At 47.1% G+C, this 16,438-nt stretch overlaps 1 protein-coding gene across 2 annotated transcripts in view; it reads left to right on the top strand.

The window, feature by feature from the left end:
- SYT17 (synaptotagmin 17) overlaps positions 1 to 9,289 on the top strand; it is an 85,041-nt gene extending 75,752 nt beyond the window's left edge. For both annotated transcript variants that reach the window (XM_029222069.1, XM_029222070.1), the window contains exon 8: positions 9,064 to 9,289. In XM_029222069.1, coding sequence (XP_029077902.1) covers positions 9,064 to 9,260 — 197 coding nt within the window. In that variant the 3' untranslated portion in view covers positions 9,261 to 9,289. The remainder of the gene's footprint in view (positions 1 to 9,063) is intronic.
- Positions 9,290 to 16,438: the final 7,149 nt, after the last annotated feature.

Raw genomic sequence — 16,438 nt, 5'->3', positions numbered from 1 at the left:
GTGCCCACCTGGAGCCCACATCTTCCTTTCCAGATCACCTCTGAGTACTGGGATCCCAGAATTTTTCACCCAAATGACCGAAGCCTGCTTAGGGTTTTCTCCAGGTCCATCTTCAGGGAGGCAGACCATGATGCCAGTGTGTGACCTCTAGGCCCAAGGAGATAATAATAATAGTACTCTCTTTGTAAATAGAGTTGTGTGGACTAAATAATTTAGTGTATCCAAAGTCCATGGAACAGGGTTGGCACATGGTAAGCTCTATATAAATGTCAGCTGGTATTATTATACTTTTCATATCAGTATCCCTAAACGTAAGACAACTTCCTTGTCTGCTGCGCCCCTGAAGAAGCAGCCATCCATTCAGATGTTGGAGGTTAACCTGACCCTGCTGGACCCCAGAGAGATGGTGTAAAGGTCTCCAACACGGCACTGTCATGAGGGGGTTTTAGGGCCATTCTCCTTGACATGCTGACTTGAGGACCTGTTGTGTATATTTCTGTTCCTAATCTTGTCTTTGTCTTGTGTCAGGGTCAGTGGAAGGGGGGAATGGGTGAGAAGTCTCTTCTTTCTGAGACAGAAGGAGGAGAAATGATGCTGAGCTTTGAATTTCAATTCGTTCTATGCCCATGCTGGCTGTGTGACCTTGGACACTCAACCTCCTAAGCCCTCTGAGCCTCTAATTCCCCATCTGCAAAATGGGTGTATAAATAGCACCTTCCCTAATAGGACGGTGGTGTTGATTAAGTCAAAAATGTATATAAAGTACTTTGCTCAGTGCCTAGTAAAAAGATGTCAGGATTCGGCATTGCTGATTTTAAATTATTGTAATACTGCTATCTAAATTGTCACGATGACTATTAGAAGGAAAAACATGGAGAAAAAATTCCGTCCATGCAGCTGCTGTGAATCACAGAATGAGCCAAGAAAGCATGAACAACGTCACCCTTAAATCATGGATGAAACTGGAACTGAAGAAATCTCAGAGCTGAAAGGGACCTTAAATCCTACATAAACCCACTCATTGTGTAATGGGGAAACCGAGGCCCAGGGAAGTGATATGATCTACCTGGTTTTAAAGGAAAACCTGAAACAGCTTCTAGGTTCCAGAGAGAAGAAAAAAGAGGTACTTGCGGGCAGTTGGTTCCAGACCCACCTTGGATCCCAAACTCCGTGGATGCTCACGTCCCTTATATGAAATGGCCTCCATGTCTACGGATGCAGGGGACCAACGGTAATTTGAGGAAGTTTTGCAAAAGTTGAAAAGAGAATATGGGTGCGTTTGTGGAGTGGCCTGTGGGGAGGGGGAAGGGGAGGAAGCAGGGGCGTGTAGACTGCTTTGGGCTCCTCCAAGGGCTGACATCACTCCCGAACAGCCTGCTGAAGTGTGGGGATCCCTCCAGAGTGACAAGTTCAAGAGGACTGTGAAACAGCTAGGATGGGTTTTGGTAGCTTAGTGCAGCTTTTTCAGAAATGCGGGAGCATGCTCAATCCAGCACCCAAGAGGTGGACTGCAGGGGACAGCGACGAGGTGGGGTTCCATGAGGCGGGGGTCTCTGTGCAGGTGGGGGCATCACCTTGTGAACCGAACCTGCAAACTGGGCAGCTGCCAAGTCTGCTCCCACTGGTAAAGATCAAGATTTTCTTTCCTTTTCATTTGCAGTGTTTATCACACCCACACTCTAAGTCGTCCAGCTTCCCTTCCAGAACCGTCTGCCTTGGCAAACTAAATTAGCAACCAAAGGAGTTTAGCTCTTGTGGGAAAGAACAAAATCATTTTTACAGCACATATCAACACGTGAAAGCCTCAACTTGCCCCTGACTCACTCGGGGCACGTGGATGTTGACTGGAGCAGGGATCTCCCTGCACCTCTGGGCCTCCAGCTCCCCAGCTGTAAAATGGGCCAGTGACAGCAGCTGCCTTAGAGCAGTGGAAGGGGAGCGGGTGGATTATGTTTGGCAATGTCTGGAGATACTTTGGGTTGTCACAGCTGGGGAGAGCACTGCTAATGGCATCCAGTGGGCAGAGGCCAGGGGTGCTGCTGGACATCCTGCAGTGCTCAGATCAGCCCCCATAACACAGAACGATCTGGCCCCAAATGTCAGCACTGCTGAGGGTGAGAAACCCCATTCTAGTGGGTTGATATGAAGATTAAGTGAGTTAATCCATGTGATATGCCTAGCCCTGGGCCACACACATAGTAGGTGCTTCATAAAGCAGTGGTGCTCTCCATGTTCCTTCAGAGCCTTGAGCCCATCGGTGCCTCTCATCATGCTTTTGTTTTGCCGGTTGTGTTTCCCTAACCTGAATTGCCATGGCAATCATCACCACAGAAGCAGACAGATATTGATGTCAAAATATGGGCTCTTTTTACACGGATGCTGAAATAAGATATGGAGACAGAGTTTTGGAGGAGAAAGAGCTTTATTCTTTGCCGGACAAAAAGGGAACACAGCAGGCTAGCGCCTCAAGAACTGTGCCCCCCTCTTCAGGGAATTAGGAGAGGCCTTTTTTCTTTCCCCTCCTTGGGATGTATATCGAAGTGTGCATTTCTCTTCGACATTTTATTTATTTGGTTGCTCTGGGTCTTAGTTGCAGCAGGCAGGCTCCTTAGTTGTGGCATGGGAACTCTCAGTTGTGGCATGCATGTGGGATCTAGTTCCCTGACCAAGGATCAAACCCTGGGCCCCCTGCATTGGGATCACGGAGTCTTAACCACTGTACCACCAGTGGAGTCCCAGGAGAGGTCTTATAGTCTGAGATCTGGGATAGATGATAAGGATCAAAGCAGTGACAGCCTCGTATTCTTTTTTTTTTTTGCAAAAAGTTAAAACAGTCACAGCTGGCGTCAGGCAACCCAGTAATTAGGTCTGTTCATCTGTGGGTTATGGCTGGTGACCTTTCTGAAATGAAGAATGCTACAAGGGGTAAATTGTTACAAGGGAGTGTAGGGGATGTAAAGACTAGGTGCAGGATGTAATTCACATGAGTCAGAGAGTGTTTAAGGAGTTAGCTTTGTGAAGGACAAGTAACAGTTAAAGTAAAACTAGGATTGCTTAACTCTTTCAGGCCAGTTTTATGTTGTTTCCCTAGCCTACCCATTGTTCCTTTATTTTCCTTGTTTGTCAGAAAAGAAGAAAACCTCATTTCTATTTTTGCTACAACATGACAAGGAGGCAGGGGCTTGTACATGGTTTCAATATGTTGGTGATTCTTTAGAGATAAATTTCAGAAAGTAGAATATGCCAGGTGTGTCCACGCCCCGTCTGAGGATAGAGCTGGACTTCAGTGACTCACTGGCCCACACAGAGGGTGATCCTTGGAGACTGTAGCCGTCAGGGTGCATGAGGTTTGTCGAGGTTAGAGAGAGAACAGTGTGACAGGGCACAGAGCACGTTCCTGGCATGCCTGGTGATGTACTCTGATCACTGGGGGAGGGGCACTAAAGGGATTTTGTGTGAGTAAATTTTCTACTCGCCAAACGCGTTCCCCTTAAACTTTAAAAAAGGCTTTAGGGACTTCCCTGATGACGCAGTGGCTAAGAATCCACCTGCCAATGCAGGAGACTCAGATTTGAGCCCTGGTCCAGGAAGATCCCACATGCTGCAGAGCAACTAAGTCCGTGCGCCGCAACTACTGAGCCTGTGCTCTAGAGCCCGTGTGCCACAACTACTGAAGCCTGTGTACCTAGAGCCTGTGCTCCGCAACAGGAGAAGCCACCACAATAAGAAGCCCGCGCACCGCAACGAAGAGTAGCCCCCGCTCGCCACAACTAGAGAAAGCCAGCGGGCAGCAACGAAGACCCAACGCAGCCAAAAATAAATAAATAAATTGATTTTTTTTTAAAAAAAGCTTTAAAGTTTTAACTGTTTGATAGAAAACTATTTGTACTTCCTTTGACCCATTAACCAGGACGTTGAGCTTTCTCACTGATTCAGAATCTTAATTATAAAAATAAATGATCACACAGTGAATTTCCCCGGGCTCTATGAAGGAGAAAAGGGTTGTTTGCCCCTTCACCAAATAACCCTGGTTCTGTTGTACTTTTTTAAGTTCTGGTATCTGTCTGGTAGTCACAATCTACCAGATTAATTTTAATTACTCCAGATGGGGAAACCACATGACCAAGTTTATTTGAATTATGTCTAAAGCCATGAAGAGTAAATAGGATCTAAGAGGAAATGCGAGGTGCCCTCTTCACAGGTTTTGTGGTGCATGGGCTTTGTGACATCTATGCCTTTTTTTTTAAATTGAAGTATAGTTAATTTACAATGTTGTATTAGTTTCAAGTGTACAGCCAAGTGATTCAGTTACACACACACACACACACACACACACACACACACATTCTTTTTCAGATTCTTTTCCATTATGGGTTATTACAAGATACTGAGCACAGTTCCCTGTGCTGTACGGTAGGTCCTTGCTGATATCTATGCCTTTTTGTCACTCTCTGGTTTGTAAACGTTGTTTTGAAGTTCCCTCCAGATGATGAGGGGAAATTAGAGCCTATACATCTTGCAGGTATATACTGTTGACTGCAGTAAGACGAGTCCCCCGTAACAGCCAGTGTGGATATTTGGGGTGCCTCACAACAAAATTCCTGGATGTTATTGTTTCTAAAGAGGAGAAATGTAGGGATCTAGTTATGAGGAATTTGCTTCCTTTACAGGTTTTTTGCTGCAAATGCTGCAAGTGTCTCACCAGCTTGCTTAGTGACTTGGCTTCCCTGTCTACAAAGTGGAGTGGTCAGGGGTATCTGGTCTCCTGTCTCTGAGCCCCTTTCTGGATTCAATAAATATCCAGTCTTAATTCCCTATTCTCACACTCCCTAGCATTTACAATGATGGCAAATCTTGATACCCTCCCAGGCAAATTTTATGATAGAAGTCATTAGTTTTATTCCGCTTGTTATAATTTGCATTTTAAATGTATGTTTTTTAAAAGACTGTTAAGATTGCCATAACTTTACCAAGCGATTTGCAAGTCCCAAAGCCTGCCAATTAGGTCAGATGGCCATAGCAGCAACTGCTTCCCATCAGAAGGGCTGAATCACTGAGGAGCGACCACCTTTCAAGTGCTGAGTGATTTACCAAGCCAAGCTACTTTGCACCTTGGGATAAGGAATGTAGGCTATCAGATTTCCATTCATCCTTCTGCCCTTCTGGTAATTTCGATGTTAATTCTCTAATATGAACTTATTTTTTCCTTTGTTTTCTTTCCAAAATAACATATTCTAGTAAGAAGTTCAAACTGTACATACTTATATAATAATTAGAAAAAGTGTCAAGTTCTCTGTTTCCTCTCTCTAGAGAGAGCTACTCTTAACAATTTTGTGAATATTCTTCCAGATACTATTTTCTATTCTATATGTTAACGTTTTCTTAAGCAAAAAGAGATTGTGTTTACATATACTGTTTTGCAACTTGATTTTGTCTCCTAGCAATATGTCTTGGAGATGTTTCCATCTTGTATATATAGGTCTGTCTCATTTTTTACCATGGTTCTGGTTTCCATGGTGTTGTCACATCAGAAATTATTTAATTAGTCCTCTTGGGCTTCCCTGGTGGCGCAGTGGTTGAGAGTCTGCCTGCCGATGCAGGGGACATGGGTTCGTGCCCCGTTCCGGGAGGAACCCACATGCCGCGGAGCGGCTGGGCCCGTGAGCCATGGCCGCTGGGCCTGCGCGTCCGGAGCCTGTGCTCCGCAACGGGGGAGGCCACAACAGTGAGAGGCCCGCGTACCGCAAAAAAAGAAAACTCATAATTAGTCCTCTCCAGTCTCAGTTTGGGTGCTCCCAAATCTGATCCTAAGACAAGGACGTGGGTGCAAGCAGGCTACTAGGAAGGTGATCCCAGGAAACACCAACAAGAGGCTGGGGAAGTGAGACCAGGAAGGGAGGCAGGCCAATCAAGGACGATTTTTTTCTTAATTTATTTAATTAATTAATTGATTTATTTACTTATTTATTTATTTTTGGCTGTGTTGGGTCTTTGTTGATGCGCACGGGCTTTCTCTAGCTGTGGCGAGCGGGGGCTACTCTTCATTGTGGTGTGTGGGCGTCTCATTGTTGTGACTTCTCTTGTTGCGGAGCACAGGCTCTAGGCACGCGGGCTTCAGGAGTTGTGGCACACAGGCTCAGTAGTTGTGGCTCGCGGGCTCTAGAGCACAGGCTCAGTAGTTGTGGCGCACGGGCTTAGTTACTCCACGGCACGTGGGATCTTCCCGGACCAGGGCTTGAACCCGTGTCCCCTGCATTGGCAGGCGGATTCTTAATCACTGCGCCACCAGGGAAGCCCCCAGTCAAGGACGATTGATGCGTGGGTAACTGCAGCTCGGGAGGGCCCCAGGACCACCGTCAGGTTCAGTGATTCTCTAGAAGCGCTCACAGAACTCAGAAAAGCTGTTATACTCCTGGTTATGGTTTATTGAAGAGAAAGGATACAGACCCAAATCAGCAGAAGGCAGAGTCCAGGAGAGACCAGCCATGAGTTTCCAGTTGTGTATGGACAGCACTTAATTCTCCCAGTAACGATGTGTGGCAGCATGCTCGGAGGATCACCAACCAGGGAAGAGCACTGAAGGCTTGGTGTCTAGGATTTGGATTGACCCTAGTCCCCAGCCTTTTCAGAGGTCAAGTTTCTATTGAGTGGTCCAAGGCCCCTACCGAAAGTCACATTGTCAGCATACACGGGCACGTCCCAGGCAGAGAGCACCGGGTGCTCATGGTAGGATGCCAGCAACAGAAGCTATGGGTAGCCTCTGGGGTGGGCTGAGGGGGCAGGCAGGGTACCAACAAGCCTCAGCCACACTTCATCATGAAGTGTTTTTGTTATTTCCATTTTTCATTCTCACAAATGATGTTCTAGAGCAGGGGTTGGTGAACTGCTTTGTAAAGGGCCAGCTAGCAAATATTTTCAGCTTTGCAGGCCATACAGTCTCTGCTGCAGCTACTCAACTCTGCTGCTGTAGCACAAAAGCAGCTGCGGGCATTATGTAAATAAATGGGTTTGACTGGGTTCCAGTAAAACTTTATTTACAAAAAACCGGTACAGACCAGATTTAGCTTGAGGGCTCTAATTTGCCAGCCCCTGCTACAGTGGATAATTCTTGGGTGTTTATCTTTGTCCATTTGTGCAGATAATTCTATGGGACAGATCCCTAGAAGTAGAATTGCTGGATCTGGAGTAATGACATTCTTATTTTGAGCAGATACTGCGAACCTCCCCCAGAAGTTGAACGTGCTTCCTCTTTCACCAACAGTGCCTGAGAACCTTTGAGATTTCCTTTCTTAGAACCACTTGGCAAGGAAGCAAAACCTACACCTATTGACTAGGATGTTTGTGCATTTTCATTCTTGAGCTTTGGAGAGGCAGAGGAAGACAGAACATTTTGCCCCCAGGAAAGAAAACCAAATGGGGCCTGAAATGGTCTCCTAATGTCTTACTTTAGATTTGAGGCCCACGGGGAAGGGGACTCTGGTAACTTGTTTTCATTTAGTGAAAATTAAACCTTACATTGCCCACTAGGTGTAGTTCAAGAGTCCTGAATGTTACCTATTCAAAAAAGATTTTTTTTTTTTAAGATGCATCAGAGAGCTTCTCAGCAATTTCCTTTATTAAGCAAAGATTCTTTTCCTAATTTTTCTCTTCCGTAAGGGATTTTCATATAAATAAGGTCTACCTATGCATAGTGAACACTTTACCAAATGTACAAAAAATATACATGGTCCAATTTTTGTTCATGGAGCTGACAGGTACGGGACACTCTTGATGGAGATGGCACAGCGTTTCACTTAGCCTGGTTCACTCTAGGTCTTTTTTGGGTTTAAAGACAATGGATGGGATTTTTGTTTTTGTTTTTCCACTTTTCTTTTTTTCCCCATATTTTTACGTTTGGAATTCTTGATGTGAGCCCCACAGGGGGAAACAGAGATTTGTTAGCATTCAAGCTCTGTTTTGGGCTGCATATTTTAGCTGGTTTGTTTGATAATGGGCATCCCTCCTGGGATCCAGCCTGCCTGTGCTCTGCTCATGCTGGGTGAATTTGTGATGGTCCCCATTCTGTAGTCTTTCATTTGTAACACAGACACAGCCTGCTTCCCCGTTAGTGAGATGGCATGCCTGGACTACCCACATGCAGATAAGGAATTAGGCAGAACTCGGCTGGAAAGATAAATCAAGCTAACTATCTCATTAGGCTTGAAAGACACAAATTAAGCTTGCATGGGAATTAACAGCCTTCCAAAGAGTCATGCAGTGCAACAAGGGGAGGAGAAATTGCTGGAGCCCTTTCTCTCAGGAAACTTGCCTCTGTTGCCTAAGTCCCGTTTGTAAAAGGTCAAGAGGTAGAAATTGAGGATCGAAAGAGCAGTGTAGTGTTTATTGAGCACTTACTGAGTGCCAGGCACAGTGTGCATTATCTCACTGAAAGCTCTCAAAGTACTGCTAAGATTCCTGTGTAACCGAGGAGGAAACTGAGTGCCAGAGGGGCTCCTTTGCTTGTCTCAGGGTCTCAGAGCTGTTGAATGACAGAGCCAGGATTCACCTAGGATGTCTGGCCCCATGGCCCAGTGGTTCTTATCTGGGATGAATTGACCCCCTGGGTATACCAGGCCATGTTTGGAGACTCGGGGGTTGTGACAGCTGGGGGTGGTGGGTGCTACTGGGATCTGGTGGGTAGAGGCCCGAGGTGCTGCTGGACATCCTACAGTGCACAGGATGCCCCACAAAGAATTATCCAGGCCCCAGTGTCAACAGTGCCGGGCTTGAGAAGCCTGGTTTAAGTGCTCAGCTGGACTCCAGTGGTGGCTGGCAGTTCCACCAGGACTGTCCGGCTGTAGTGCCCTGAGGACAGTGTGGTGAGTCTATGAGTCAGAATCTTAAATTTGCAGCCAAGGGACTCGTGGGAGGATGATGAGGGAATCAGGGAATTCTCACGGTTAAAAGTAACAGTGTCCTGAAAACAAGGTCCTCGCATCTGCAGTTGAGGAGTATGGAGACTAACGCCTCTGTCTTGCTCCTGCCTCCTGTCCTGCCCCCTCCTCCTCTCGCCCCTCTGGCTAGTGTTCGGCCACAACATGAAGAGCAGCAACGACTTCATCGGGAGGATCGTCATCGGCCAGTACTCTTCGGGCCCCTCAGAATCCAACCACTGGCGGCGGATGCTCAGTGCCCACCGCACGGCCGTGGAGCAGTGGCACAGCCTGCGGTCCCGGGCCGAGTGTGACCGTGTGTCCCCTGCCTCGCTGGAGGTGACCTGAGGGCTGCGGGGAAGGCAGCTTTCATTTGTGAAAAAAGGAAGGAAACTTAGGACAAAAAATATGCCATATATGTATACTATTACATCCACATATGCACACACACTCACCACCACACACACAGCTCCTCTCAGAACTGAAAGGAAGCTATTGATCACAAACTGGCCTCCCTCAAGGAGCGAGGCCTGAGAACTTTCCAGAAGTCCCATCCATAGGTCATGAGCTGAGTGGGCTCTGCTCTGAGACTTACGGGCAGTGCTTGCTCTTGTGGATCCCCCTGCCCCAAAATGCACTTTCAACCTCAGGCCAGAGAAAGGGCCTCCCCAAAGGTGCCAGCCTCCATTGAGACAAAATTTTCTAAGAGTTTGGCCAGTGTTGGGAGGCCTGACCCCCATATGCCCAAAATGCACACCCACTGGGTGACTTCTGAATGGGCTGCTGTTCCTAGGGGTTCTTCAAACCTGGTACCTTTCCCCAGAAGTGTTAAGTACTCTGTCTTCTCTTTAGTGGATGTGATAAATAGATTAGACTATTTGGAGAAACCAAACGGCAACAAAAAATATTCCAGTGTAAGAAGGCTCTCCTGGCTTAATTGAACTCGTCCTTGTGTTAGCTTTCCTTCTGGGGACTCCCTGTGGGTATGTATGTGGATGTTCTGGTGTGTGTGCCCTCAGGTGAGCACGTGTGTGTGCCTGTGTGTCCCCTTAGTGAGCAAGGTGCTGGGCCGGGACCTCAGTCCTGAGTACTCCCTTCTCTCTGCCTCGCCCGTCAGTGAAGTTTCACCCAGCGCCCCCCTGTCTGTGAAGACCCCACCTTCAGTAACAGTAGCGTGTGTGTAAGTCAAGTAAATAAAATACGATAGAGCAGAAGTAACGTTTTTTGACCGAATCATGGCGACTGCGACTCACAGAAGACCGGTAAAGGACAGTTACAGGGAATAAAATGGCCACCACGGCTGCTGCACCCCCCCATCCAAGACGATACCCCTCCTCGTCACACCCTGAGGATCGCTCTGTGTTTGTGTGTGAACCAAAGTCATTTCTCTCGTGCTAAGAAATTAGTGTAGTTAGAATAGATCTCTCTCTCTGTTGGATGCTTCTGTATCTTTTCCCACAGCGTATTGTCTGGTATAATGGGGAGCTATTTATTGACATTAAAGATTATCTATTTGTGCCACGCATCTGAGTTATCTTTTTCTTCATGAACATGGGCATGGAGGGTAGGAGGGTGTTTCAGTTCCTACCACTGTGTAACAAATCATCCCCACGACTCAAAGCACTGGTATTTATTATGCTCACAGATTTTGTGGCTCCAGAATTGAGACCAGACACAGGGATGGCTTGTCTCTGTCCCATGAGACCTACGGCCTCAGCTGGAAGACTCGAGGGCCACAGTGGGTATAACCAGACAACCGGTCACACTGGACATTGTTGGTAAGATTAGTGTGTGGTCTGGGAAGGAAGAACAGTCGAAACGTTAAGATATATTCATCTGACGACTGACAGGAGAACGCGTGCAAAGAGAAGACGAGGATTTATGTTAGGTCCCTCCCATTGCAAGCAACAGGAAATTAACACAAAATAGTTTAAGCAACGAAGGAAGTCCTGGCTTCAGGCCTAGCTGGATCCAGGGGCTCAAATGAAGTGATCAGGGCTTTGTTGATCATGCTATCTCCTGGACAGGCTCTCCCCATTCGGTGAGCGTCATGGTTACCAGCAGCTTAAGTTCCGACTCATACTTATCATCAAGACCCAGCTCAAACTACCACTTCCTGATTTTCCAAGACAGAAATGGCAGCTGCTTCCTGTCCTCCCCACCAGAAGCTTATATTTCTATTTAACTCTTGGGGCCTTACTGTGTGCTAAGCCCAATACCTGCACAGTCTTGTTTAGTTCTCACAACAACCTTTTGACGAAGAAGCTGTTATTATCCCCATTTTCCAGGGGAGGGAAGTAACGCTTTTTTTCTATAAAACTATTTGCTTGTTCAGGGCAAGAGCCATGGCTACTTAGCTTTCTATTGGCCATGCCCAATAAAAGGGGCTTGACCTAGGTAACCCACTGTGGGCTGAGATGGCTTCACCCCTTCTGGCCACATTGGGCATTGCAGGGTCCCCTCGTGGGTCCCTCTGGTGTCTCTCACTCTGGAGTGGAGATGGCATGAAGGTCAAGGGGGAAAGGCTGGGAGGTTGAGTTAGGTTATGTTTGTTAGGAGATGAAAGGAGAAACTTTTCCCTCTCTATAAAATGGCTTCCTTCCCGTGGTTGTACAGAAGAGGATAAAAATATGAGAGAACAAACAGAATGAGGAAAGACAGAAACAGGACAGGCATTCAGGACCAGAGATGAGGTTATATGGTGATTGGGCCCGTGGGTTTTGGAGCCAGAGAGGCCATGGTTCAAACCCCAGGCCCAGCACACCCTACCTGTGCCCTCACACGGCGCGGAGCTGCTCTGGGCCTCAGTTTCCTCATTACCTTACATTGGGCACTTCAGAAGCCGACGTTGAGGCAAGGACTCGGCTGCCAATGGTTTATTTGGGAGGTGAGCCCAGGAAGCATAAATGGAAGGATAAGTCAGGGGAAGGAGAAACGCAGAGGCTGCTTTAACTGGCATTGTGGGCAGCTGGGGCTCAGTCGTGCTGGGGGCCCACGTAGAATACGCTTGAGAATGATCGTTGTGGGGAAGCTGGACTATTTAACTACTGCCCCCTCGTCTCTCAGGGTCTGAGGGTAAAGCCCCGGAGGCGTTCAATGATTGGCAATTTAGGACTGTCCTGTGTGGGCTGAGCCAGCTTGGGTAGCACCGAGAACTCCCCGGGCAGAGAATGAGGGGCATGTGCCTGAGCAAGTGAGCTGTCCCTCTGCATGGCCCAGCCCACCTCAGCATCGGGGGAACTCAGGTGGCCGAGGGCTGGGAGTGGGGCGTCCCCAGCATCTGCTCCCCTGATTTACAAAAACCACAGGGCTGACTAAGCACCGTGCCAAGTGCTAAGCATCTCATTTAGTCCTCATGCAGCACCCCACGTGAGAGGTGTTATTATTCCTCTTTTATAAATGAGGAAGCCGAGGTTTCCTGGGATTGAGTGGCAAGCGAGCATTAGAGCTAGAATGCCAGCCCAGGCCCAGCTGACTCTAGAGCCTGGTATGGGCTAAACTGTATCTCCCCCCAAACTCACACGCTTCATGAAGCCTTAACCCCCAGTACCTCAGCGTGTGACTGTATTGGGAGGTAGGCTCCTTAAAGGCAATTAAGATTAAATGAGGTCATCAGGGTGGGCCCTAATTCAATACGACTGGTGTCCTTATATTAAGGGGAAATTAGGACGCAGAGACAGACACACAGGGAAGACGGCATCTACAAGCAAGGAGGGAGGCCTGGAGACCCAAGCCAAGGAGAGCTCCTTCCTTCCCAGCCTCAGAAGGAAGCAACTCTGCCAACACCTGGACTTCAGACTTCCGGCCTCCAGAACTATGAGGCTATGAAGCTCTGTTATTTAAGCCACCCAGTTTGTGGTCCTTTGTTACGGCAGCCCTAACAAACTCATATAGAGCTGGTGTGGCTGACCGCTCTGCTGGGCTGTTTCATCTGAAAATAGGATGACCGTTTTTACCCCATAGGGTTGTACGTGATGTGAGGGTTAGCCGGGATAAATGCCTGCAAAGGCTTAACACACAGCACTTGATGGCTATTCCTACTGGGCACACATCAGGCAATGTTTTATGAGTGACTGGAGAGGACAGCAGAAGCACAGATGTCAGAGCCATCCATGTCTCCAAGGGTAGTTTGTCAGGAGATGAGGGAAATGTGTTGAAAGGTGAAGAAATGACTTGGTTTCTATAGAAACCTGGACCCCAGGTGCCTTATTGTGGGCCACCTGCCCGGTGTAATTAGCATCCTCCTTCTCCTCAGCCAGGAGGTGAGAAAGGAGATGCATGGGCCACCTACACACCCTTTTTGGGGTGCGGGGACCTGAGTTCAAAGGAAGGAGGTAGAGGAGAAGCGGTGGTGTCAAGTTTTAAATCTGCATCTATTTTCCCAGGGCCCATCTTGAGCTGTCTCATCTCTGGGGACTCCAGATCCCCTCAGGACTCCAGTCTACCCCCTGGGACTTGACAGAAGCTATGACCTCTGCCCAGCCCTGCCCAGATGTGCTGGTTCCCAGGGCACCAGGAACAGCTGTTTTGGGTACTGATACTTTACTCCCAGAAAGCTGGGAATCACTGCAGGGAAAGAGGAAGAGTTCCTTTCCTTTCTGGGTGGCCTGTCTTCCACCACCAGTGGGATACCTTTTCTTTTTTCATGGTCAAAAATACCATTTAAAAGAATCCAGGAATGAGCACCACTAAGTAAAAATTTAAAACTTATGTCTAGAAAAGAGACTGGAAGACATTGCCCTGAAGGTTGCAGGGGTTAACTTTTGGGAAGTGGTTTTGCTTCTCAATTTTATACCTTCCTATTCAGTTTTTTTGAAGGTTCCATAGTGATGTAATTGTAGTTAACATATATTGAGCATTTATGGGTCAGGCATTGTTCTAAGCACTTGTATGAGGAAAAGTATTGATTTGTCCCCATTTTTCGGATGAGGAAACTGAAGCTAAGATGGATTAACTAATCAGTGTGTGGTCACACAGAAGCAGGTCTGGAATTTGAACACAAATACAGATGTGCCTGGATTGAAAGGCATGAAATAAACTAGGCTCTACTGTCCCTTTTATAATGGTGGTGAGGGGAAGGGAACTTTGTTTTACTTACTGGTAAATAAATGACAATTTTAAAAAGCTAAGAAACTAAAGGAGATAGATAGATAGATAGGCAAACAGATGATAGGAAGAAAGAAATAGATCTTCACCGAACCCCCAGGCCACCATGAGCACAGTGTGTGTATGCGTGTGTGTACGTATGGGCCCGGGTGGTGGTGGGGGAGAGTAATGTCTTTAAGAACCCAGAAAATATATACTGTGTTACAGAGAGACCTCTACAACCTCCAAATGGCAGCAAAGATCCTATTTGTTAAGTGAATAAATTGTCTATTTCCTAGCCAGTAAACTTGAGGTCTAGAGCAAGGGGTGGCAAGCTATGGCCCGTGGGCCAAATCCAGCCCACTGCTCGTTTTTGTAAATAAAGTTTTATTGGAACCTGGCCAGACCCATTCCTAAAGTCTTTCACAGAGTTGTGACAGAGACCATGTGGGCTGCAAAGCCACTACTATCTGGCTCTTTACAGAAAAAAATTTAAAGCTACTGCTGTGTAGGATGCATAAGTCTGGAGATGTAAGGTACAGCATAATGACTGTAGTTCATCACACTGTACTGAACCCTGGAAGTTTCCTAAGGGGTAGGTTTCACGTGCACTCACCACACACAAAAGTAACCCTGTGAGGAGATAATATGTTAATTAGTTTGTGGTATCATTTCACTATATATATGTATATCACATCATCATGTTGTACGCCTTAAATACAAACAATTTTTCTTAAAAAAGAGAATTTTTTAGAAAGTTTGCCTACCCCCACCTAGAGCAATGCTTCATAACACTAATGTACATATGACTCCCTGGGGATCTAGTCAAAATGCAGATTTCGATTCAGCAGGCCTGGGGTGGGGCCCGAGGTTCTGCAATGTTTAACGAGCTCCGAGGAGATGCCGATGCTGCTGGTCCGTGGACCACACTTGGGAATGAGCGTGTCACAAATACTTTACATGTTTCCATCCAGAGAGGGGGCATGAACCAACTTACCCAAACCTCCAGCCATCACATATTGTATTATCAACACAGGTCATTTAGGAGGTTTATTTGCCAAATCAAAGGCTCCTCCACTTTTCAAAAGTATTTCCAGCGGCCTGTGTCTGACGACCCTCCTTTTCCCCCTGGTTCATTCACGCAGAGGGTGTTTGATTTCCATGACAGCAGGGGCCTCTAAAGTACAGTCAGCACACCAGATGATGGGGAGTGGAGAGAAAGCCTTCCAACTTTCTTCCATTTTTATAGTTTGTATCAACTTTTTTAAAAAGTCAGTTTGGGGGAGGGCTGTTTTATAACAGACATGATGCACATCACTTATATAATAAACATATGTCATTTATAAATAAGTGTGCATGCTCTGGGGTGCCTCATCACAAAGCTTTGAGACAACGGGTAGACGTGAGTTACGCCATGGCTGAAACTGGGCCTGGGCTGTGCTCGTAGCCTGAGTCAGGCCTTGGCAGGCTTTCAGCCCCGTGTGGGCCGGCAAAACACGCTGTGTGGGCACGAGTTTTATTCCTCACAGGCACAGCGGCAGGTGTTCCAGAGAGAAAGTGAGCGACTGGGACACGCTTGAGCCCTTGTGAATGCCAGCCACACGAAGTGTCAGGGCACCTGGCTGAGCACTTCGGGAGAGAAAGGAGGGAGTGTGCAGGGAAAGCCAGGAAAAGACCTGCACTGGATCAATGACAATCATAGCAAAATTTGCTGTCAGGTATTCAACACCTACTACTAGCCAGCTTCTATGCTAAGCATTACAAGTTATTACATTTAATCTTTGTGAGGTAGGTACTGTTATTATCCCCTATTTTATAAAGGAGGAAAGTGAGGCTCAGAAAGGCAGAGGATACACAAAGACTGGTTTTTAGAGGTATCAATTCATAAATGCAGTGAGATTCCAATGAAACACCAGTGGATCTATTTTAAGTTTGAACACGCTAGAACTGTACACTAATGATAACGTTTGCTTCTTTTTGGTGAACACTTCCTCTGTGTCGAGAACCTTCTACCGGCACATCCTTTAACCTCCAAGAGACCCTGCAGGAGATGACGGGCCTGCCCTTCCTCCTCGCTGCGGGGAATCCAATGCCCTGGAGCTGGGCCGACACGTTGGGGCCCCGCTGAGCCAAAGCACTGAGGCCCCGCCTGCAGGGGGAGCCCTGTCTCAGCTCCACGTAATGTTCCCATGTGCAAAGGAGGCCCAATTCTTGTCAGATCTTCAGATTCGTAGCAGAGGCAGAAATCTCGACTTATACTTAAAATCTCCTGATCTTACACCCTGACAACGAAGTTTTAGAAATTTTAAAACACAGCATGAACCCAACACATCACATCCACCTGTGAGCTCGCTTTGGCCCAGGAAGCCTCTGCCCTAGATGCTGACTTGTATTTTTACCTTCTGGTACTATTTCCTCCTAGGGCTCCGAGATGCTTTATC

The sequence above is a fragment of the Monodon monoceros genome, unplaced genomic scaffold (assembly GCF_005190385.1).
Source record: "Monodon monoceros isolate NGI ecotype Baffin Bay Population unplaced genomic scaffold, NGI_Narwhal_1 Super_Scaffold_13, whole genome shotgun sequence".
Taxonomy (NCBI): domain Eukaryota; kingdom Metazoa; phylum Chordata; class Mammalia; order Artiodactyla; family Monodontidae; genus Monodon; species Monodon monoceros.
Note: the sequence above shows the minus strand (reverse complement) of the source record. Positions and strands in the feature narration are given on the sequence as shown.